At 27.4% G+C, this 26,338-nt stretch overlaps 1 protein-coding gene across 10 annotated transcripts in view; it reads right to left on the bottom strand.

The window, feature by feature from the left end:
• Positions 1-26,338, bottom strand: part of LOC129960719 (NGFI-A-binding protein 1-like) — a 161,205-nt gene that overhangs the window by 54,339 nt on the left and 80,528 nt on the right. For 7 of the 10 annotated variants that reach the window (XM_056074303.1, XM_056074302.1, XM_056074299.1 and 4 more), the window contains exon 4: positions 5,039-5,140. In XM_056074303.1, coding sequence (XP_055930278.1) covers positions 5,039-5,140 — 102 coding nt within the window. Of the gene's footprint in view, positions 1-5,038; positions 5,160-26,338 lie in introns of all 10 variants that reach the window. The other 3 variants (XM_056074305.1, XM_056074307.1, XM_056074308.1) reach the window with 2 other exon arrangements.

Below are 26,338 nucleotides of genomic sequence, written 5' to 3'. Positions count from 1 at the left end.
CAATCCAGCTCAAGATGTTACACATTATTACATAATATTTTATTGTATTATTAAAATGACGTGAATATTCTATCATATTTTATGACGTGAATATTCTATCATATTTTATTGTATCAAACGAATGAAGCATATTGAAAGGTAAAGTAAATAACTAGATTCCGGAAATAAAATTAGGTGTTTTTTTTAAAAATTATCATTGAACTTTTTATTAAATTTTTTATATGCTTTATTTTTTTTGCAGGAATGCATACACAGATCTCTAAGAAAGAAAAAAAATTTAATTACAAACGATTAAATGTATTTTTGTACGAAAAAAGGGTTAAGATTAAAAAAAAAAAAAACTTAAGAAACCTTGATTTACAAGTAGATAATATAAAGAAAAAAATGGTCGCTTGAATATGAAAATGATAAATAAAGTAGTTTAGGAAGATACAAAATCAAAGAATAAAATGATAAGTACTTTACAAAAAAATCTTTATGCATTAAATATCAAAAACAGCAAAAGACTAATTAATAAAAGTAAATAAATGATTTCATAGCTAGTAAAAAAGAATAGGCCTCCTTTAAATTTAAAGAACAATTTAGAATCTAATTACTGAAACTGAAAGACATCTCAAAATTTAAATTTCTAAGTAAATGAACTCAACAATGAAGTCAAATTGTATCAACAAAACTACTTCAATAGCGGTTTCTAATATTCTAGAAAATAAGTTCACTGAATACAGATATATTAAGCATTAAAAAGACTAAGCAAAGATAAATGAGACAATTGCTCGGTGCATTTCAATATTTGAAATAACTTTCTTTCTGCAGTTATTTCAGATTTTTTTTATTTCCATTCCTTAAGCCATATAACTATCACACATAACTGGAATTATTCAAAACATATAAACTAAAAAACTAGCAAACTTCCCGGCTATTTCGAAAAAATGTAAACGTATAAAAGAATTTATTCAGCTGTAAGTATGCCAGATTTCCCTTCTACTAAAGGAAATGCTATTAAGATAGCATATGCAATTTGTGTACTTTTAAGTCTAAAATTCTGTAAAGAGAAAAAAATTTCTTATAAATAAAATGATAAAATTTTCGAAAGAGTAAATTTTAATGTCGATTCGGTAATAGTATGCAATGCAAGTTGTAAAATACTGCTCAAACAGGTGTTTTGAATTCGAAATACTTAAAGCATAAACAATTATATTTTTTCTGTAACATGCTATATTATTTTTGAGCAGTGATTAAATGTCATCTCGATCTCGAAATAAAGATTTTTCTTTAAAAAAATGTCCCTACAGATTCAGTAATGCTCAACAATCTCAAAGTGCCATTTTAACTAACTAGCTGTTAATACATTCGGCCGAATAGATATGATGATGAAATCTGAAAGCATCTCGCGATAAAGAAAACATGTTTTAAACAATCTATCATTTCAGTGATTAGAGTGGATTATGGGTTTTCATTTTCAATGACTATCAAATACCTCATTAGTCATTATTAGTAATGGATCAAATTAGTAAAGAAGTGACTAATCTCTTTCAAATAGTCTCCTGAATTCATTGAGGTATTTAGAACAACTGCTGTGTCGGTAATGAGAAATCAATCACTCCCAATTTCCATTTGTTCTCATTGATACTCTTTTAAAATGCTTACAGATTATCATTCGAAAACACTCTTCAATATTGTTCCTTCGATTCTTTTTTAATCATCAAGGTATATCCTTGAACATAAAGTTTCTCGTTAATGGATAAAATGCTCTCATGTTTCTAGAGTATATCAATATGGAAAAGTTCACTCTTCTTTATTGAAAGCATAAACAACTTGAAAAGCAATGTTATTCGAAGTTCGAACCTTGTCATGGCACAAAAGATGAATTTGGATGAATTTTCAAAAAAAATAAAAAATAAAAAAAAATTCAGGGGGGGGGGAGAAATCCTTCTGAAATAACTATTTCGAAACAATTTCTCTAATGGAAAAGCTCTGTTTAAAAATTTCATTTATAATGGAACATTTTTTATGAGCAACGGTGTTAATTTTTTAAATCAAAATTTAAAAATATTTTATAGTAAATCGATCAGTTTCTTCACATTTACTGAACTGAAAACTGAAAGAGATCCAGAAGCTAAATGAAATGATATAAATAATTAATGCAATGAAGTTTAATTCTGTAATCTAATTAAATATAGCTTTAATATTCTGCTGCCTTTATTTGACTTTAAAATAATATTTTTTGAATAGCTAAAAATTAATTTCCTTAAATTCATTATGTTTATTTATTATTTAATATAAAGATTAAGAGTTTAAACAGGCTCCTATTCTCATTTCTAATCTTTGACGTGATTGTGATATTAGATTACTGACATTTCCATATAAATTAATAAAAATGAAGAATTGAATCCACGAAGTTACTTTTTTAAAAAAAATCGCGGTTTCATCAGATATTTGCTTTTAAAGCATATCGCAGTTATTATCTTCAATATAATTCCAAAAAAGAAAATAACAAGAAATAATAAACCAATAATTATAATTAATTTTATGTTAGAAACAACTGACTGTAGTTGAATGAATATATTTTTAAAATGCTATTTATTATTAAAAAATACTTTTAAACTGGATTATTATATTTGTCGGTTCGATATGTTTTCGAACTTTAAATTAAAATAATAATTTCTGTGCTTAATTGAAATGTCTTTATATAATAATAATAATTCTTTTATTTATAAATATTTATTTTAGTTAAGTTTCAGTTTTTTGCTTGATTTGAAATACTTGTATGAATGAAATCCCCCCCCCCGTAAAGTGCTAAGAATCTTATTTTTAAATTAAAATTTTAATTTTTATCTACGAATCACAAATAAAGCATTTTTTTGTAATTCTTATTTTTATATGCATAGGATGGTCTTAAAAGGATGCGAGGTTTGGACCTCGATTGTAAAGTATCTGCTTAGCCAAATGTAATCAAATGAAATATTATACTATTCCACTATAATAGAATAAAAATTGAGATCTTTTATCGCAAAATGAAACATTTTACCAGCCAAAAGAATGTATGTATATCACTATTCAAAGTGTACATGTATGTCACTATTTCAAAGAAGAGCGCCTTAAACTTTCTGTACGAAGAAACTTCAAGCTTCATTCAGCCCTGTGGTAAGCAAATCAAATTCTGGGGCCAACGAATCCTCTAATGTTAATTAAAAATCAAGTTAACGTTTCATTTTGAAAGAAATAGGTGTACTGCTTTTAGAAACGTTTTTAAAAATATCATCTATATATTATATTATTTGAAAAGATAAGCTTTCGTTATAAGTTTCAACATTTCACAATTCTCATACATAAAAATAGAACAATTTTGCATATTTTTTTAGTTTTACAAATTAATTTTAAACTCAAATATTTTCTAACGCAGTACCGAGTGCGACGATAAAGCTATTTCAAATTCTTAAAAAATATTAATTTATGTCAAGAGTTAAAATGATTGAGAGAAATTTAGGAGCAGATAACATCAGTTTTTTCTTCTCTCTGCTTCGTATTTTGAATCCATGGTGTCATCTTATCAAGAGGCATACAGGAATGAAATATTAAGGATTAAAATTTTTAAAGGAAATCTAAGAAACACCGCTATCAGACAGATCGGATTCTTAAGCTTTGTAATATTTATGCAAAACTAATAGTAAAAACATGCAAAATATTTTTTAAAAAAATGATTCTGTTCAAAATTTTAGATTGGCAAAATATTAGATAAAATCAAGGATCTTAAATGCAGTTTATCGAGTTATAAATAATTGTGCACCGTACTCCATAGTAAGAAGGTATTTGACAGTAACGTAATAAATGGAGACCTTTCACGAGAACCTTGTTAGCTTCCCGAGGCAAGGTCTTCCATAACAAAGAATAAAAGTCTGTCATCAGCTGGCTGAGCGCCCTGATATTTCAAAAAGGTTTACCAGTCCTCCTTGACAGCAACAGACCCCTTACCATTAGTAATCAATCAGTTTCACTTTAAAATGTTTTATAAAAAAAGTGAGTACTCGAGTAACCCTGAAAGAAAAGAGGAAGTATCTTCAATCTTTTCTTTCCTAAAAAATTCCAAACGAACTGCTAACAAGTCTATTGAAAATTTTGCTTCAATGGCTGAATTTCTAAGAGTAATTGGGATGGGTAAAATTATTTAAATGAGATGAATTTTAATACGGGTGTCCTAGCCGAGATGAATGGTTCAGAGCACTTAGTATATTCAGCATTACAGAAATGGCTCTTTCTCCTTTAACCTTAATTATAACGACTTTTAAATTAAAAAGATAGCAAAATGGTCAGATCAAATAATACATAAAGCTAAATTTAATTCCTGAGCATACAGATACGGAAAAATATCGAATCGAATCATCTAATATTGACGATATCATAGCAATACTTAGTATATAATATTAAAAATGGATCTGAAATCAGGTAATAAATGTTGGAATGCTCTTTTCAATTTTTAAAAACAATTCTAGTAAATAAAATATGCTTTATAATAATTATAGAAGAATGAAACGTTTTCGAAGAAACAAGTTTGGCTTATGAGATCCATGAATTACAATGGAGGAAAAAAAATCCAGAGTTAATTGCTCCTAGATAAATTTCATCGGCTATTGTCTTTGTAATAATTTTCATTTTATATGTTTACACGACTTGGATTGGGTAAAGAGATGTAATATTTCATTATTAGGCTTTCTTTTTTTGAACATGTTTCAATTTGATTTTTTAAAAGAAACGATCTCATTTTTGAAAAGCAAATAAAATATTGTACTAATTTTCTTTATTCTCAGTATCTATTTTAAGAATAATATTCAAAATTTAACGCAACTTTTTATTAACTGAATATTATTAGCATCATTTTTGAACATATTATTTAATTTTGATGGATCAGGAATACACGTTTTTCTGTTCAGTCAAAAAAGTTTTTTGACCGATATTGAATAAAATCTTTGTGCTACTTAAATAAGCAAAAAAAAAAAAAGTTAAAGTAAATGAAATTTGGACGCTTCTAAAATATTCTTACCTTGGCAAATGAAAGTATCGTAGTAGGATAAGAGATTGGCTCGTTGAAGCACTCTGTACAGTTGAAGCTCTGATTCGTTTGTAGGTTGAGACGTCATAGCTACTGCCAAAGAGACAAAATTCTGTTAAAAGGCATGCGAGTTGAAACTCGTCATTCAAACATGCACATGCAACAATAAATTATCGTATTAAAATTTATTTATGAATGAACACATGGAAATCAGCATGCAATATCAATTCTTACAATCATGCTTTACACCAACAACAACGTAAACATGCAATAAATTTCTGTTAACAATCAATAGCATATGTTTTACCCAAAAATCTTCCATTAAAGACCCATTTGCGGATCTGAGTATTATGTTGAAAATTATTCCAATTTTCATTTTAGTGTCAATAGATCTGGGAGGCTATTTGTTTGTCGTCAGACCGAAGTAATAGATGAATAGCCCACACAAATAAATTACAGCAAGGTTATTTTTCAATCATGAAGAAAATAATAGCGTGATTCTTAAGACTACATACAAAAAAAAAATGTGTAATTGATTTTTAATCTCCTATACCTTCTCAGAATTACTGATATCCGACAAAGAGTTGAATTTAGAAGGCGGATACTTATACAGGAATTTTAACAGAATTATTCTTCCCGGACAAAAGTAATAATTATAAAATAAAGAATGTATTTAACACGTAATAAAGATAAAATTTAATATAAACAGATTAATCATCGATATCACCAACATATTAGAAAACGAACATATGGCTGTTCAAGATACACTAAATGTTAATTAATTACTATTGTATATTTCTAAACTCAAATTATTAAATCTTGTGTTTGAAACATGCGCTGTTATTCATATTCCACATTTACCAAGTACTTATTTTTTGTATTTTTTATTTATTTATTATTATTATTATTTGTACAAATAAGTAATCTTTAAAGGCACTAAAAATGTCAAAGGACTTTTCAAGAAAATATTCTTGTAATTGAGTTCAGATGGTCAAAACTAATACTACAAAGAGAGTATAAGGAGAGAATTTGTACTATTTATTATTATATTATTAATATCACTCAGTTAACTCCCAAAATGTACGAAGAATCAACAAAAGAAAAAAAATACATTTGAAGAGGAACCTTTCTTTCATGGGCCATAATTAAATGTTTTTTCTCCAGAATATTAAGAGTTTAAACAAAATTTTCAAACACCTGTTTGGCGTATTAAAATATTAACTTATTTTTGTGCAACAACTGATTTATATTCATTATATATATATATATATATATATATATATATATATATATATATATATAAGAATAAATCAACACAAATTCTTCCTAAATTAGTCAACAACCTAAAGCTGAGAAAATAAAGCAAACGAAACAAAAGGGGAGGGAAAGACTTAATCAATTTATCCCGAGAAAAGAAACGAGGAAAATCGGTGACAAAAGAAATGTGGGGAAAAATTGGGAGAAAAAATAAAATCATGAGACTTTCAGAAAACTGCTAAAACCTTTTTTCTTTCTTTTCCTATTCTAATAAATAGACAGGAACCCTAACCAAAGAAATAAAAAAGAACAATAAAAGATAAAATTCACAAAGTGAGAAGCATTCAGCACTCCAAGAGAAACAGAATGACTCTTGAGTCAATTTGAATATCATAGAACAGAAATAAGCATATATCTATTAAAACGAAAGGACGTTTCTCTTAATGATTTTGTTTCTTTGTGCCGGTAAATCACTTTAAATTTATTTTTCATAAGAAAATCACCTTGTAAAATTATAAGCTATCGCCTACTTTATTTAAACATTTCACGAAATAAAAGAAAACAGAAAATTCGAGAAATTCAAATGGTTCATTTATATTCAGTGAAATATTTCAAACTTCTTAACTTCTTCTTAACTTAACTTCTTTATTTCACTAGCACAAATTTATTGCGATATTGAAGTTACTCATTAGGATGAAGCCAAAAAAATTTTTAAACGATTTTTCGAGAATCGAATTCTAATAGGCTCAAACGTTATATGTTAACAAACGGAAAAATATTGAAATAAATTATGGCTTGAATTTTCTGTTCATGTAAAGAGCCAAATATTTGAAGAAAAAAAGATGACAAAAAAAATGGTTACTTTGGTTCACAAAGACTATGGTTTTTTTGTTTCTGATAGCGTGTAAGAATTTCATTTAAGTTGTCTGATGAAAGAAAAAATATATTTTAAAACCATGCGCTCAATTTTGTCTCGAAGTGCTAGCGCTTTTAACATTTCGTGAAAAATCGGGGCTTTAATGACTAACGAAATTACAAACATGGGGCAAAATAGAAACCGGAAAGTAGAAACAAAGGTTATATAAATGGTATGGTAGAAAAGATAATATATTTAAAAAAATTCAGAATTCCGAAAAATAAGATAAAACAGGACAATGTTGATTGCGTCACACCGGCAAATGGAACCGGTAGTGGAATAGCCAAACTCAGTTGAAGTAGCTTAAAAACAATAATATTGAATTAATGAATTGAAATGATTGATTGTGATGGCACAGCAACAAACTAAGGGTGGAAAAATGGTGTTAACAGCAATATAGAGGTTAACTTTCAACGCCCATTGCAGTGGTTCATTTACTTGTTTCATTTCAATAAGTTAGCATTCAGATATTTATATGAGTATATGTAGCAACAACGGGATTAGGTCAATTTCCTGAGAAATAGGCAGCGGCTACTTAATATCATGACAAATTAACCATTATATATTTCTAAGTTATTAAATTAATGAAATCAACATACTTACAGAGATGATTAGCGGTTTAACATTAGAATAACTATGCTCTCAAAATCCAAAATAACAAAATTCAATTAAAAAAAATGAAGTAGAGGTAACATCTTTGACTAAATAATTACCACACAATATATTTTAAGTGACTGAGTAAAGTGTGAGTAGAGCTTGAACTCCATTTGCCTCCTCATGGTGAGTTCTGGATCATTTCACATAATCAAAAGAACTATGAAATCAGCTAAGGGTAGCAAAATGATGTTCTCTTTATTTCTGCATAAAATCACTCACATTAACGGAAAGATGGGCTTTCATAATTTAAAATATCACAGTGCATTTATTTGTAAAATGATAAAAATCTCAATTTTTTCACCTAAATTCTAAAACTTGAAGCCTTTTTCTGTAAATTCAAAATGTAGCGTATGGTATGTAAATATATCATTTCTGTTATCATACAATTAAAATAATGTACTTCGAAGCTATTATAAGCAAGTATAGTTTATATTAAAGACAAATTTTGTGTTTTACACAATATTTTCCAGACTTTTGGTGCTTTGGGAGAATTGAAGATTCAAGGTATAATTTTAAAAAAATATTTTCATTAATAAACATTCAAAGATTTAAATTTAGGGCCCTATTCGAATTGTATATTTGAGAAATTTATTTTGTTTTGTTCTTACCAATTGCTCATCAATTAAATTTCAGGCATTCACCAATTAAATGTCTAATAACCTTACGAATAAAAAAAATTGATTCAATTTCAAAAATTACGACTAATCCAATTAATCCTTTCCAACACATAGATTCTTTGTATTTCTCCATGTAATTACATCGCTTGATCTCTCTTCAAATCAGAGAACGGTAATTAAATTTAAATCGTAAAACTATCTTCAGGCAACAAGTTTATTAATAACATTTTGTCTTATAAACACTGGTATTAAAGTGGGTTATTTATCAGTCACGATGAAGGGAAGGATTAATGCCTTCGTAACATTTTGGGTCCAGGCTTCCAAGAGCTAGAACCTCAATCTATGAGAAAAGACGTTTTCACACTTAAATGGTAACAATCAACAATAGTAAATAGTTATTAATGTAATAAGAAAATTCGTCAGCTTTTTTGTATAGACAATGTCTTGAAGTGTGCTTTTATCCATATTGCAAATGCAATTTTACAGTTTTTTTAACGTATTTACAGGTTTTATAAAAACTCTGATGTGTAGCTTGCAATGAATATTAATCGAATGATAAAGAATAAGTTTTAACGATCTCGAAAATCAAAACAAGACATACAATCAGACAAGTTTTCATCAATGGAATAATTTATGCAGGTTTATGATATTTCACTACTCAAAGTTCTCTATTTGAATCTATTAAAAGAACCACATAAAATGAAGCCAGCATTTTATTCGCACGAAGTCTAATTGATGTTTATCTTATAAAACGCAACAGCATACTATTGTTTAGTCTGCGAATACAAACCAACGTAACATAAAACTTCCTATACTTTATTTGTGTTACTCGAGAAATGAAAATAAAAAAACGGTTCCCGAATTTCATTTTAAATAAGAAACATAATTCCGAAAGGTCAACTAAAAGTAATTTTTTTTTATCAGACCATGAATCATGAATATCCTTCTATAAATCATGAAAAACATGAATATCATTAAGGTAGCAAAAAAAAAAAGAATGAAAGAAATTAGAATCAATCAAGAGAGATAAAATTATTTTGTGTAGAATATTTATGATTGTTTCTACAAGAACATAAAAACCTTCCTAAGAGATAACAAAAAATTCCACAAATGCTCTGGAGAGAAACAGCAACTCTAAGGAAATTTACTTATCAATTTTATAGAGATAATTGCGAAGTTTGTAAAACCACTTCTAATTCATAAAAAAATAAGATCTCACCTTATCCCACAAAAAATAAAACCATACACGTACGCAAAGTCACAAATAAGTGGTATGTATTTTTCTTTCACCAAGTAATAAAAAAAATCTTTTTTTTTAAATTATACACTAATCATCATTATTGATATTGATATTAATATTGATCCTCATTATCATTACTATTGACATATTTTTAATATTGATCATCCTTAATTACATTATTGATATTAATTGTTAATATTGATCATATTCTTGAATGGATGATTTCTTAATGCAAAGTGATATATCAATAAATATAAATTTCACAGCAGAAATAAAAATAAAGTGTCTTTTTCCAACGTTTGAATATTTAATTGCATTCATTTAATCAATCAAAGGTTTTGAAATGGCAGCATGCATTTGCTTAATATTTAACATTTAGTGAAATACCTGCATCATTTATAAAAGTTACTCTTTCAGAAATACAGGAATTTTAAATATAGGATACCACCAGAAACGTTAATTTTAAATATGGCTCTCAAAATAATATTTTTTAATCAGAAATGCAAAGCAGAAATTAAACGTTTATATTTACAATTGAAGCTCTTTAAATGAGTTTTACGGAGAAAGAGGTGGGGAGAAACAAAATTTACTTAATGCAAGATAATTCGATTTATGACTCAACGAATCTTACTAAAGAAAATGATAAGGCAGAAAAATTATGAAGTTTGAATAAATGAAAAAATCCAAAAAAGCTGAATTGAAATTTAGAGAGCAAATAAAACTATCATTTTAGGAAAAAAAAATTAGTTTCTTATACCTTTTTATTATAAAAAAAATCCAAATAAATATAGAGGGAAAAAGCATTCCAGTTAGAAGTAAATTTCTATTTATTGAAGGAATTGCACAGTCAATAATCACGATAATTAAACTGGAATTTACAAACAAACTAAATGGAATTTTCAAATACCGTCATAATTTATTATTCGTTTCAAATTTTACGTAAGTTACAAATAAGATAATTTACAATTGTAATTAAAGTAAAAATTAGCATAAAATAAATCTTTGGCATTTTATAAAACGTGCTGCTGATAATTCTGTTTTTTTTTCGTAAACAAAACAAATATTTCCAACAGTAAGGAATGAAGAAGTAAATAAACAAATAAATAATTTTAAATTTCAATTTTCTGAAAATCCTTTTATTGGAAGATTTCTAATTTAATATTTACCATAATTTAACTATAAATTTAAAAACTATACTGCAATATCAATATATAATATTTTATTTATTTTCAAACTTTACATAAGTAAATTACTTAAGGCAATTTGCTATTTAAAATTATAAATATCAAATTGAATCAAAGTTAAGAAATTTTTATAAAAATTTTATAAAACATATAACCAATCATTTAGAATTTTTTTCTTTTTAACCTACACGTTAAATTGAACGACTAAACTGTTGAGTTTCTATAATACGAAGTATCTCATTGGTTATATGTTGAAAAATAGAGGAATATTTTTCAACATATAACCAAGAAAATAGAAAAAAAAAATCTTCAAAAAAAAAAAAAGATTTTTGAATAATGAAGTAGAATAAAATGCTGGCAGCACCTTTGAATATTTTCTTTGTTTTATTATAATACATTTTATATGCACATTCATACTAATAGGCACACAAATGATTCCTAAATTGAAAGATGAATTTCGGAGATTAACTTTCAATAACAACATTATACTTAATTCTTCGCATTTTTATATGTTAAACATAATTAGTATTTTGAAAGAAGAAGCATAAAAGGTTAAGAAAAAAATACAAAAATCATAACAGTTTAATAAACGGAAACCATTTCAATCATCTATCTAGACTCTTAGATCATTTAAATAAATATTTCATGATCAACTTCGATACCTTGAAATATGAGCAAACTTCGATATAGAAATATTAGCATATTTAACAATAGTTTTGAAGATTAAAAAATAATTTATAAGCAGCGTGATTTTTTAGATTAATCAAGTATTAACAAATTAAAAATTTTGAAAAAACACCACACTAAGTTTAGTTACATTTAGAAGTATTCTAAAAGCAATTAAAGGGAAAAAATGAACTAACAATAGCAAAGAAGCTATTTAAGAGAAGCCGTGCTGAGATTGCAATATACTATATTAAAGAAAGGATTGAAAAACAGGCCAAAGAAGAAATAGAATATACGACTTAGAAGAAAAACAAAATATCTATCAAAAATAGTCTCCGTCTTTCATATTCTTTTTGAACACATATTTCGATAGTAGCAAGCTGTTTCTATGAATATTTAAGCTGATTTAACTCTGTATCATTTTCGTATAATAAAACAATTTATCATCTCACAAAGGAAAGCTTATCACCTTTGCGTTGTCTTTGAAGAGGTGACGAAATTAAGCTGTTTTTACTTGGCCAACAATAAATACTAAGTGTAATTGCTTAGATTTCATAAAGGTATAGCATAGTAGTACAATAGTGCTTAATAGTCTCACTATTTTTATGCAGCTGGAGTTCATTATCAAACAGGAAATAGAAAAGGAAAATATCGAATCTGCTATACTATGCACCCAAACCAGAATGAATAACCAAATTTGTTTTAAAGCTGAAATCTCGAATTTTATGCCACTTCTTTAAAAAACAACTATTATCATCATGTAGGTTCCTTATAACCACCTTGCATTTCAATTATGACATATAAAAATGCTCACAAGTAACAATTTTCAAGTTACAAAACTTCTAAAAAATAAGAGCTGAAACAAGAAAGTACGGAGGTAATTAGGCAGATCCCCATGAGGTAGTGAAGTGACAAAAACGGAGTCCTTTACAAGAAAAACGTTCTTCTTTTCAAGTTTGCCCATGTCAAGTAGCGGTGAAAAAGAGGCAAAATATAGAATCTTAAGGACTCTTTTATTCATTAGTCCTGTCTACTTGAATTACATCTTATTCAAACTAAAACAAGCAATAAAAGTAGACTTTCTTCAGGATGTAAATCATTAGACGCATTTAAGAGCTGAAACTGCCCTTCAAGTAATAATGAAAGTATTGATAAATTTCAAAGGATTTAAATTGTGGACTACCCCTTTTATGAAAACAGTTTCGAAAGGAATGAAGAACTTAATAATATATGCAAGATATATTTATATTTCTTTTTCTTTACTTATTTCTTCTTTCTTCATAGCTTTGAAAAAGCAGGAGTTTTTTATTCCCCACTTTTCTTATCTTAATAGAAAATAAAATAATAATTTATTTATAAACTCTTTATTTTCAAACGCTTTCAATACATCAGAATTTCAAATACTATGATAACCAATTTAATAAACACATTACATTTCTACAGAGATAATTCTTTATCACCTATAAAAAATAATTTAATATTCTTTTAATTACTCATAAGAAAACTATACAAATAGCTACATAGATTATACGACTTTTTTTAAATGAATTAAATTAATTTTGTTTACAATAACTTGGACCTCAAACATGCCAGAAATATTCTTATTTATCATACACAATTTCGAGAAAAGCACTATATTACATTTCCAAAATTTATATCCAATTACTTCGAGAAATATCCGCTAATTTTCATGATAAATACAATAGCTGATTTTTATATTTTATATGAAAAATATAATAAAACTAGCTTCAATATCAACATTAGATACGTATTTCTTCGATAGCCAAACTACTATTCAATGAGAAAAAAATTTGGAAAGGTGTAATACTTTCACAAAAACAACATAAAAATTTCAATAATTTTAAAAATTTCAGTAAGAAACCATTGTTTTCATGAAAAAGTTTGCAAACGGAATGTTAATATACTATGGTTAATAAAAGTTGGAAAAATTTTTTTGCAGTTGCTAATTTGAAAAAAAAAAAAAAAAAAAAAACTTCTTAATTTCATTATACAATTTTATTTCATTTCTTGTGTTTGTTAGTAAAAATTGAATTTTTTATTTGATTTTCTGTCATTTCCTAACATTCTCTAGTTCTCAAACCCTTCATTATTGAATGTTACCACTACAATCGCAAAAAACAAAATACAGATTATCATGATGATGTTTTGGCTTGGGATTTTTGAAGCTTTAAAATGCACGGGCAGAAAAATGGCGATTCATCTCTTTTGAGGCATTTTTCGCTTTTAGGATTATTAGAAAATGATTATCAAAAACATGCCCTGACAAGTGTTATGATCATCATGTTACAAAAGTAATACATACAAAAGAAAAATTTCCTACTTGATCGATTAGTATCTCACTATTTCAAATAATTGTTTTAAACCAAAATAATGCGATTAGATTCTTAAAATCATTGAAACACTCCTTCTCATTTAGTTCTTACAATTGTATCAATAATAGATTTTATTCAAAGATATATTTACATATATTTTTTAACCAGGCAAATACGAGTTTTTTGGGGTTTTTTTTTGTAATCAATAATTTGGTTCGAAAAGAATATTAAAATGTTCACAATTAAAATACCATATTTGCATCTTAAGATTCAAATCCCACAACTAACAAAACAAATTCCAATAGGATAAGTATTTCAAAATTAAAGATTTTTCATAAAAGAATATATCCAAAGTTCCGTTTCTTTCTTTTCTGCAAACTGAGTGTTAGTTAATAAAAAATAAAAACGTTAAATTTAATAAATTATACATGAAAATTCGTCACTTTGTTAATAGTCATGTTAACGTGAATCTCTTCCGTAGGGCAGATGCAACACAAAATGCATTAAGAAATTGTGGAAGCATTCTCTTATTAATAAGAAATTATCTCATTTGGGATCTCAAACTACCTTTTTATTCCAAATAATCAAAATAGGGAAAGGTATTATTAAAAAAAATTATTAATTTAAAAAAAAACTAAGGGAATGAAAAAAATAATAATACGCATTTATGTTCAACGAAAAAAGATTATTTAAATAACTTCTAGGAAACTTTTCTGTTTTCACAATTGGCTTTCTAAAAGCAATCGAAGCTATCGATTTCTCTTTAATGATGGAAGGCTGAGAATAAAGAAAAATGCAAAACATCGTCGAAACAATTAAAACATAATAACCCTTCTCAGTGGGAGTCACAATTAAATCTTCGCTATTCAAGTCTCCAGGCGATACAAGGCGCTTTGTATGAGTAAAACGTCTTAGATCAATAGCATGCGAGTAAGTACAAATAAATGAAGATAGTAGAAATCAATAATATAAATAAGCAAATTAGATTTGAAAATAATGGATCAAATTATATTCTTTATTTCACATGAGGAAACACTTCTCGCAGTGGGGTCAAATGAGATAGAAATTACAAATGTGTATTTAGATGAAAATGCACGCGTCATAGAATTCATTTGAAATGAGTGGATGTCCTATAATAAAACGGTGGAGGAGGGGGATGCTTATAACTTCATGTATCAGATTATCTGTTATATCATTAATAAATGAAATTATAGAAGATGTTTCTTAAAAGAGATTTACTCTTTCTTACTAGAAAAAAAATCATAAAAATTCGCTTTCATGGAACTGATAATAATACAGATAAATAAGTCTTTAGATGCATTAACTTTTCAATTAACACGTGGAATCGAATTATGAATATAACACAAAATAATTTTTAAAAGCCTAACATTAGAAATATTGCAAAGTAAAAAAAAATAATACGTATAATTTGCGCAGTTTTTTGACACTACTGATAGTTCAGAAGATATATGGAAGTGTCAAAAAGTTAAATAACGATGGCGGATAAGAAAAGGTTTTTATATTCTTCAGAAGACTACATATGTACCAAAAAGTACAACTTATAAATTTAAGTGATCTAAACATTCAGTAATAAAAGCATTCACGGGCAATCTTAGCTTTACTTGAAGTAAATGGTTAAAAAATGTACAAGAATAAAGAATTATAATCAAAATAAAACTTTTATAAATCAAATATTTAAAAAAGAAACACAGAAATTTTGAATAAGAATCGAAACAAAAGGGTCAGTTCAAATTAGAAGAAACAAACTAACACAAAATATTAATGATAAGAAAAAAAAAGTGTTAAAATCAAAAATTATATAAACAAACGCACACAGAATTTACAGTTTTGATAATTTGGGTAAAAATACAGATTATGCATGTACAAAAATGAAAAAAATGCAAAAAAAATAAGATTCATTTTGGAAAAAAGTAAAGAAAAGGAGAAGCCAGTGTTATATTATTTTTCGATAGACTAATACAACAAATACAACTGACACAAATGCAGTCACACGATGGAGAATATTTTATTCTCAAAAACTGAATATTATATTCATTAAACGTATTTCCCATACATGCCTACGCACTTCTGACATTTGGTCGGAAGTATTCGAATGGCTATAATGAAATATTCCATGGATATATTGGCGAACCATCTATGGACAATAGCCTGCAATTATTCATTACATGCATCAAGTCCTATTTCATTCTGCGGCTGGCTCATCATACCCCTGTTTACCATGATCTCACTCGATACCGCGTCCACATTTGCTTCTGTAAGCGCAAAGCCGTTTTATGCTTACATTTTTGGCTGCAGTTCCCTATCCTCGGTTGAACTTGTCCAATCAATGGAATGCAGTTCACCTAGTTACTTATTCACTTCGATAGGTGTGTGAACAATTCGCCTCAGTTGGTGCGCAGCGAGTTTGTCTCCGCACACCGATACTACACTGATATCAATTCCTGAACTGAACGGGATAATCACTTTTTGTTTTTGCTGTCTATGCTTGTAATGATGTGTCTATGGGAAGACTAATCGCTCTCCTTATTCATTCTAAACTAAGTAGTGCTTTCTAAACTTTAAGCATAGTTAATGACACCTGGTGAATATTTGGTGCTTCCATATCGTGCGAAATTTATTTACGGTATGAGGGGGTTTGTACAAGTAATTTCTGAACAACCCTACTTCTAAAAAAATGAACGCCTTTCGGAGCAAATTCGATACATGCTAGTATCAAATGCTTGACATCCAGCCATTTGAGCAGGAACACAAGTCAGTTAGTGACTAATTGTAACATTTCAAATAGGTTTTAGAATTTCCATACCCAGTTAGAAACTGGGTATTTTTAAAATTAGGTACAAAATGATTACTTTTTAAGAGTCTATAAATAGAGAAAATAAATTCTTTAACCTTCTTCACAACATAGAATATTTAATATAAAGCTTCTATTCAGATATAACATTATATTTTATTTAAAAATATTTCTCAGGAGTCCAATCAATTAGTTTTATTACTTCTTTTGCAAGCCAGTCTGAACATATATCGCCATAAATTTCAGCATGATTCATATTTAATATCGGACGCATTAGTATCAATAGTACCCAGAAATTGTACGAGATAAAATATCGTATTTTATTATATTGTGACGTATAGTTTGTGATATTTGGAAAAAGCAAATTAAAGAAAAAAACTACCAAAGTAAATAAAATTAATAAATAAAACATTTTTAAAAAGTCAGTTACCAAAGAAAGCGCTCTAAACGTGCAATTACTTCAAGCAAATTGCATCGAATCAAATAAAACTAACTACTACAAGAGATAAATATCTTATCTTAATTCTAAGCAGCAACGGAAATCACCCTATTTGCACTCTTCAAAAGAATGCAAGAACCGAAGTAATCTCTTAATAGCGAAGAATAATTGTTAATAGTCCAGTTCCATCACGTAAAAACAACGCGTTTAGCCTCAAACTGTCTCGTCTAAAACATCAATTAAATGTGTAATAAGGAACGAGGCCGTTTTGTTAAGTCACGCCGAAGCATTCAAACAAGATAATTCATTTGCTAAGGAAGAAAATCTCCAATATTATAAAAGTGATGAATGAACTTGAAAGAACGTTTTCAATACGAGTGAGGCGGAAATATACACAAATAAAACAATTTTCTTGACTCACGATCTCCAAATATAATTAAGCTCGTCAAATAGCCTTTAAATGAAACACTCATTAAGAGCCTTAGGAATTATTGAAATACATAACGGTGACATATTTTAAATGAGACTGATATATATAACCGTTTTCAGAGACAAATTTTTGCTTCAAATTGAAAATACTTAATTTTTTAATAATGGATGATATATTTGAGACAGAAAAAAATTTTTAGTATCACAAACACATTGGCAAATAATTCTACTGTCAGATTCTTTTATAGAAGTAACAAAAAAATTCAAAAAGCATCTAAGTTTAAGGTATTTTTATTAATTTTCCAATAAAAGGTATTTAAATAAATTTCTCTTTATATTGTCTGATTTTATTTTCCTACTTATATTTGTAAATATAGTTTCAAAAAAAAAATTGCCGTGTATAGATAAGACCGCTGAAATATTTTGGAGATGAAAAGCTAATGAATGATAAGCAAGATGAAAAGATAATTGCTGATAATTTGAAGTAGTTCTGACTTAGAAAAAGTGATAATTACAGTTAAGATGTCAATGTGGCCATTTTATCTGTTAAGTGGACTCTATTAGACACTTTTGGGAATTATTCAATTAGGGTTATGAAATGTTTTATGTGTATGTACTAAAATATAAATACGTAAAATTTCTTTAAAAAATTTTTTAACAAAATATATTATTTTTAAAAATTTTAAAAATATATAATTTTTAAAAATTTTAAAATATTTCAAGAGATTTAATTTTTAATTTTTTCTATTATTTTTTTATCGTATGCAAATTTATTTGGAACAAAACTACATATGATTTTTTAATTCCAATTAAATGCTAATTTTTTATAAATATTTTTACTTACTGAATTTTTATAGGAATTTTATGTTCTCCTGAACTAAAACTGACTTTTAACAAGCTAAAAGAACCCGAAACGTAAAATGCATACCCCATTTTCTTTTAATGTCTGACCAAAATGTTTATGATCAATTTCATTTAATTTCTTCAAAAATTAAGGCACCTAGAACATTTCAATCTAATTATAATGTCATTTTGAGAAAAGTCATTAAGATGTGCTTTTTTTTCCTCTTATCCATTGAAATATTTATTTTCTTGAACAATACATTTCATAACACTATTTTAAATGAATATAAACACATATTTTGGTGATGAAACAATAAAAATAAAATTGCACGTTTTCGTCCGTTTTTGCTTATTTCAAAGTACACTGCCCCCTTAAAAGCTCAAAAGCTGCATTTATCATTTGATATTTAATAGAAATGTTTTTAATAAATCTTTATTTTTTTAATCTATTTTCAGAAGAAGATAATTTTTTTTAGTTACTAGGCATTGAAGTTTTCTTGCGTTGACAGCCAAATCCTACAAATACCTCTCAGCAGTAATAGATCATACATCAAGGGTGCAGTGAAAATGAATGACAGTTGGAATCGACATGCAGCTTTGAAAATATGGTATTATTGCAAAAATATTTTGTATTCTATGCTAATAAATAAATGTTTGCTTCATAATTACTTTTAAGCAGAAATGATACAGTGTGTAATTACCGCTTGTAATTTTTAAACTCCAATGTTATCACATATATAGTTTATTTACAGTATAGCATCATTCTAAACCGAACCTTTCAGAATTGTAATATGCTACAGAAATGATGGAAGGGACAATCTTCCATCTGTTGTCATTTTTTCAATTATTATTATTTTTTATGATGTTGTAGTCTTAATATATAAAGAAAATTGTATCTTATAAAATTCTGACAAATTAACCGGTTTTAAAATATTTTAGAAAATAGTAAAACAGAAGAAGAAAAAAAAACTTTTTAGGCATACAGATTTCTTTTGTGTGTTTGGTAAAATAAAAAATAAAAAACTTTTCGATTTCTTTAGCAGAAGAAAAATTAAAACCGAAATGTTAATACCAGTCCTTAAGACAAAGCATATAAAAGTCCAGTGTCTCAATTAAAATATGCAGAGTTAAATACTGTGAAAGAAAAACTATTACGAAGCTGTACTAATATCAAACGATTCTAACTTAGTAAAAAAAGTGAATTCAAAGACGAGTCTTGCAAGTGTAGTAGCAGGGGAAATTTTTTTTAGCCGCTGGAACCATCTACATTCTTACCTCAATCAAAGCTGTCCTAAAGACCTCTTTAACCAGCTTCATCTCGTCGCCACTACCATAGTTTCGTAATGAAAAGGAGTTCAAGTTCACTTCTCTTATCTGCGGAATAAAAAAGGAAGAATCTATCCGGCTTGTTCGCAGTCACTTTTTTGACCGGAAACAAAACCGCTTTCTTAACCCTATCCCTGGCACTCCACCTAGGAGACGGTAGAAAAGGGAGCAAAAAAGTAAGTACTGTTTTCCCAAGAGTTCAACGCACAGAACGGGAAGTTGGAGCCAACGTCATCAGCCTTTCCTCACAGCAGCTGGCAGATCCAAAAGCTTCGGAAGGCTTGAGCGGGGAATGAGAAAAAAAAAGGGCTAAGGGGTAGTGGAAAAAAAGTGGCGTACACTGAAAAAGGGGTAAACGTTCACTGACCCGAGCCCGCACGACTCCAAAGAATAGCGTGTAGTAGTAGTGAAGTTGCATAAAAAGCAGGGTAAAAAGGAAAATGCCACCGAACTTAACGATTACCTTTCCCCTCTTTTCAAACATTTCTGAACACCTGTCAAAGGGTGAAGACCCCTACGCGTAGAAATAACTTTCCACTGTGGACACCCTCATTTCATATAAACAAAGCCTCAAGATGGTCAAATTTTGTATGCATCTCTTATTTGGAAAAGATAGCAGCATTATTTTGTTAGCCCTAATTACTTAAGAATTTGTACTGCATCATATGCTTCCGTTTCTTGGGCATTGAAAGAAGTTACACAACAACTCCAAAATAAAGGCATTATGTAATTATAAAGGATGTGGGAACCAACTAAACCGATAAGTTAAAAACCACATTTCCAATTAAATTTTTCTCAAAATTATATTACAGAGCATTTAAAACGTTTCATATAATTTAATCTTGTTACCCTGAAATGAATTTTTGGAAAATTTTGATTAATTTTCAAAATATTGTATTAAGCAAGAGAAATTCGACCTTTTCTACAATATATGTTTTTAAAAAAAACTCGTTTTAGCATATACTATAAACACATAGTAAATATGACATAAAGAAAGTGCATATTTATAAGTAGTAGTTTCTGAGAAAAGTGCATCGCGAACAAAAAATTCACTTTTTCAGAAAAATACATTTCAGTATAAAAATATCATCTTAGCAGAATATTCCTATCTATAATCTAGATGATTAAAATCTTTTTAACTTTGTCTTCTCTCTTGCTTTTAAGTCTCTTGTTTCCTTTCTTACCTTCTTTATTGTTAGTAGATCAATATATCCAGTTTTCAACAATCTTTCGCTATCGAGGTGTTTAATTGTATCCTTCATATAATCCCCAAGTTATATACTTAGTTTTCCAAAATTCCCAGTTTTGTGTCATTTTTTTTTTTTTTGTTGTTGTTGTTAAATGATGTTATAGCATCACATCTTCCAAAACAAAGGACTTATATTTGAACAAAAGTTTTTTTTTTTTTTTAACATGAAACCACATGACATTATTTATATTTGTGTTGAGTTTTCGGATATTGGCCATGAACGCATGACATTGCATCAAAAATTGGTCAAACGGCTTCTACAATAGCAACTAGTAAACAATTTTATAAGTATTCCCCAGCAATTTCATCTTTTGCAGCTTGAAAAATGTATCTATATCTGATAAATATAACATTTTTTTTGTCCTATTTCAATAAGGAATAAAAAAACAAATTTCTAAAAGAATGATATTAATTATTATAAATATTGATATAAAGGATCTTTAGAAAAATATAAAAAAGTAGAGAATTTGAAATGCAAAAATCTCAAATAATCATTTTCATTTATTTATTTACTTATTTTTGAAAATTTTAGTGTCACAACTCCCTTTAGTGCTTAGATTAAACTAATTAATTTCTTTAATTAATTTCTTAATTAATTAATTAATTTTAATTAATTTCTTTTTCTGATTTGCATGTAAAGGGAATAAGCAATTTTCAGATTTACGAATGGAATTCTTCAAAAAAACGCAGAGGATGATAGGTAGCAGAATTTTACTGTAATAAAATGCTTATCAAACTAAAGACGGTCTGATTATCCAGAAAAGTGAAGCAGAATGCCTTATGTAAAAATACTCTATTCTTCAGGTAATTTAAATGATACAGTAATTTAACATCAAAATATTATTAGACTTATTCCTTTTAAATGAAATCATTATATTTCATGGGTTTGAAAGATAATTCTCAGAACTGAAAAGGAAAGAGTTTTCGATGAAGTAATAAAAATTTCATAAAAATTACTCAAAAATGCATAAAAGAAAAAAGTAATAACGCATATGTAATACGGAGACAATTAAAAAATAAGAATAGCAAAATAGGTAAAACAGCTTTTCCTTTTAAAATTTCAATTTTTTTTTTTTTTTTTTTTTTTTTTTTACTAGCTTTATTAACCACTTCAAACTAATTTAATATTCACCCTATTACAACACGGTCGAAAAAAGTCCTGATTCTATTCTAGATTTAATACGTACTTGTAATGCAAACGATAGCTGAGTAATAGAACAATGAAACTAAAAAAACTTCAAGATAGAGAGTAGTATATAGATGTTAATAGAGAGGAGGATTTTTCTGTTTCTCAGCAGTTAAGATGATTTTTTTTTTTTTTTTTTTTTTAATTTTGCTATTACACTGTGAGACCACGGCCAATAACCGGAAAAACGCTTTTGACGGTTTTCCGATTAGGCAGCTGCCTAGGTTCGCTAGTCATGGGTGGGTGGGTTAAAAGTATTATTTATTTTACTGACTAATTAAAAAATAAATTTGTGAAAAATACATATATTATAAATAATAATTATAATAATTAATATTATAAATAATAAAATATTAAGATAACTTGAGCATTTTAAAGTATAATTGATGAAATTCCTATCTATTACATTACTTAAATTAATTATTACTGTATTTATAAGCACAAAATCTCTTATTAAATTGAATTGTGCCAAATTTGAAAAACACGCATTCACAAGGGATAATAAATAAATAAATAAAAACATATATATTTTCACAAACTTATAAAAAATTAACTTAAATCATGAGCCTGTTGATGAATTGAAAAGTATTTTGAAATATTAACCAGCTTACTGATAGAAGTTCCATAATGTGTTTTTTTAGGTAGCAAAATGCTTAAGTACATATCACTGCTCATAAGACAAAAAGAAATTTTTTTTTTAGCGTTTTTCTGACTAAGCAGCTGTCTAAGACCGCTAGACATGGGGGGAGGGAGGTGCTGCAGATGCATTCTTACCATTTCATGCATTCGAAACGGGACATTTGCAAAAAAGAGCCACTAGCACTTTGAGACGTGATTTCCAAAATATACAACAGATAAACATTAGACAATTAAAGTTACAGTAATTAAACCCTGAGAGAAGCAGGAAAAATAAAAGCCTACCGCAACTCAGAAATTAAAGAAAAAATTGCTTTTACATTTGAATTTAAGCGTTAAAAGGTAATTAAGTTTAAAAAGCGTAGAATAATTTATTACACACACTATATATATATATAGTTTACCAAAGTTGCATTATATATATAAAATATAGGATCGTGGGAAAGAATTCACAGTTTATATGTATTCAAAAAGGAATTTTGCCGAAGTATAGTTATTGCGAATTTACATTATCTAGTCTAGCTTTTTCTTTTACTTAATTCACCTGTAGCGGTTGCCCTTTGAGTTTGTTCCCTCATGTTCTGTAATAAATTGATTTGTTCTGTATGCCTGACCTACCTTTAAGTTTACATAACTAGTTTTGAATCATCCTGCATATTAGATGTACCTGCTTATCCGCTTTCGATTAGTTGGGATTCTATATCTTGGATATTGGATTTGCCTGGTTAAGCACAAAATGTTAATATATGCAGAATGCTTACGATTAATTTTCCTTCATAAGATTATAATTCTAAATATTTACGAATTTTGAAACAGTGTATAAAATAAATCAAGGAACGTTCTTCTATGCTATTTATTTCATTTTTATGAAATATTTAAAGATAGAAACGAAATATTCAATTAAAAACTCTTGGAATTCTAAATTATCGATGTGAGAATTAAAAAAAAAATGATGTTAGCAAAATTACAATGCCAATGATATCACGGCATTTTAAATTAAATATACGATTCGTTAGGCCAGTTAAGCCGTTGGAAAAATAAATGAAGTTATATGATTCCTGAATTTTCTGAATGAGATTTCTAAGACTAATCTACTACAGATAATATCAAGTTTATCAATTCTGGATGCATGCCAGATAAGTTAATCGGAATGTCTTGGGATATGATCAAGTTACATTTTTGCCTTTATTTTTTTATGTTTTATGAAAGAAAAAGAAACTGAACGCGTTTCAGGCGAAGTGCTCTGTATGTAATAAGATTTTTTTTTTGTCTTTCTTTCCCTCTAATTATATATATGAACATTCTTTCCTTTCATATATGTAACCACAGTTCATGCAAAATGCCAGAAGAGCAAAATTATTCCATTCATTAATGGCACTTCTAATACAAAGCTTGCGAAAGCCCTTCATCGTTTTTCGTAACACACACAAAAGAACTCTGGCAACGCGAAAGAAATCAAACGATATTAAAAAGTATGAACAGATGTAAAAAGAAATAAAGCATTGGTCTACAATTTTATTAGTTTGCCTACTTTCTATCCAAATGTCTACTATTAAAATTTTGAGGTATTCTCTTATCAAAACTGCTAGCAAGAAATCATTCAAAAACTCAAAATGGTTCAAATTCTGCTTAATTTTAAATATTTTATTGCACTCTGCAAGTGTAAATATCTCCACTGTAAATAAATAATTATTCTTACATTTATAACTGTTTAAACAAATAATTATTAGCTAATATTTATAATAGTAAGTTCAATTAATAATTGCTTAGTTTCTCTTAAAATTTTCGATTATTTTTTTTTCCTAGATGAAAAATGAAATCCTAGAATTAAAGTGATTACATTGTTCAATTGATCCCTAGAAAGACACAAATTCTGGATATTTTTCATCATAGGATATTAACATCAGGCCAGCAGAAACGAATAAACGCTAACCATTCTACAGAATGTTATTTAATCCCGAGTGTGCCAAAGAGATTCGAGCTGAACTCATTATATTAGTCATAACATTGGTTTAGTCGCAAATTGTACCGAATTGGAAATTTGACCTTGTAAATGGGAAAAGCAATTATTGATCATGATTGCTTATGCTTAAAACAATGTTAGACCCCATTTCATTTTCTGATCTATCATCCATATTAAAGGTATGGTTTTGATTAATCACAATAATTAATCGAAAACTTAAATTATTTTCAGCCAAGAAAAAGATTAACATTATAATTTACAAATTTTTGTAATAAATTTTTATGCTAGTTTTTCATTGAGTTCTCATCACATATTTTCATTTGATAATAATGTATCATTTGAAACAGATTATTTTCAAATTATAATTATACAAACGAGTATAAGAGATTATAGTAAATTGATCACTGATTATGCTAACGGTCAACAAATAATTTTTTTCAATAAATATAAAAATTATATTAGTTAAATAAAAGAAATACATATGAATTGTCCTTTCATAGAAATTTAAATCTTTTATATCAAAAAAGGTAAAAAAATTAAATATAACAACACAATAAAATAAAACTTGAAGAAGTTAACTGGGTTTTTTATTCTATTGCATCCATGAAGAAAGGCTTGAAAAGTGCAAAATAAGTTCATTAAAAATATATTGTTCCAGCTATTGAAAAATATCTTCTCAACAAGCTCCGATTAAATAAAAAAAGAATTCGGAATACAACAAAGGGAAATATATAAGATTTCCTCAATTTTTTTAAAACCATTCAAGAAAATGCTTCGAATCTTGGAATCTTTTCGGAATTCGAAAAAGGATCCACCGACTAATTAATGAAAAAATCAAGTCTTTATCAATTTTTTCTTTCTTATTTTTTTACGATAATGCAGCCATATAAATTAAGAAGTAACATTGTAAATACATTCACCAACTATTCACTACTGCATGCGAATCACATTATTAAAATGATTTTTGTTTACCTTTAAAATATAACTTTAAAAAACTAAGAAGTATCAAACCGTTTGATAACATAAATAAATTTATACATGCCAAACATTTTAATCACAACCATATGATCACAACACAAATGGAATTCACATTCAATACTTAAAAATACAGGTAAGCATGCAAAATACAATTTCATTACAAAACATGATCAAGCATTTAAATCTTCTTCAATTTTTTTAGTGGAAATGAATTCTTGTGAACTAATAATAATTTATAATAGATATTTTTCGCTATTTTAGAAATGTTAATGAAATTTTTAAACTCAGAAGGGTTTTTAAATTTTTTTTTTTTTTTTTATTTTAGTCAAAGAAAAATGTTACAGAAGCGAGATCTGGTATTCTAGCATTCTTTACATGATTCACTGTTTCATTAAATTATTGTCAATAAGAAAGAGTACATGATATTTTTCGATTATTAATTAATGTAATGCAGTTAGTATAATTAAGCAGAGTACAAACAGAAAATAAAAATTTATACGTATATTTATTTTAAATTTGAAGTAATTAAAAATTCACTTTTCAGATATACAGAAATTAAA

Source organism: Argiope bruennichi, chromosome X2 (genome assembly GCF_947563725.1).
Source record: "Argiope bruennichi chromosome X2, qqArgBrue1.1, whole genome shotgun sequence".
Lineage (NCBI taxonomy): Eukaryota > Metazoa > Arthropoda > Arachnida > Araneae > Araneidae > Argiope > Argiope bruennichi.
Note: the sequence above shows the minus strand (reverse complement) of the source record. Positions and strands in the feature narration are given on the sequence as shown.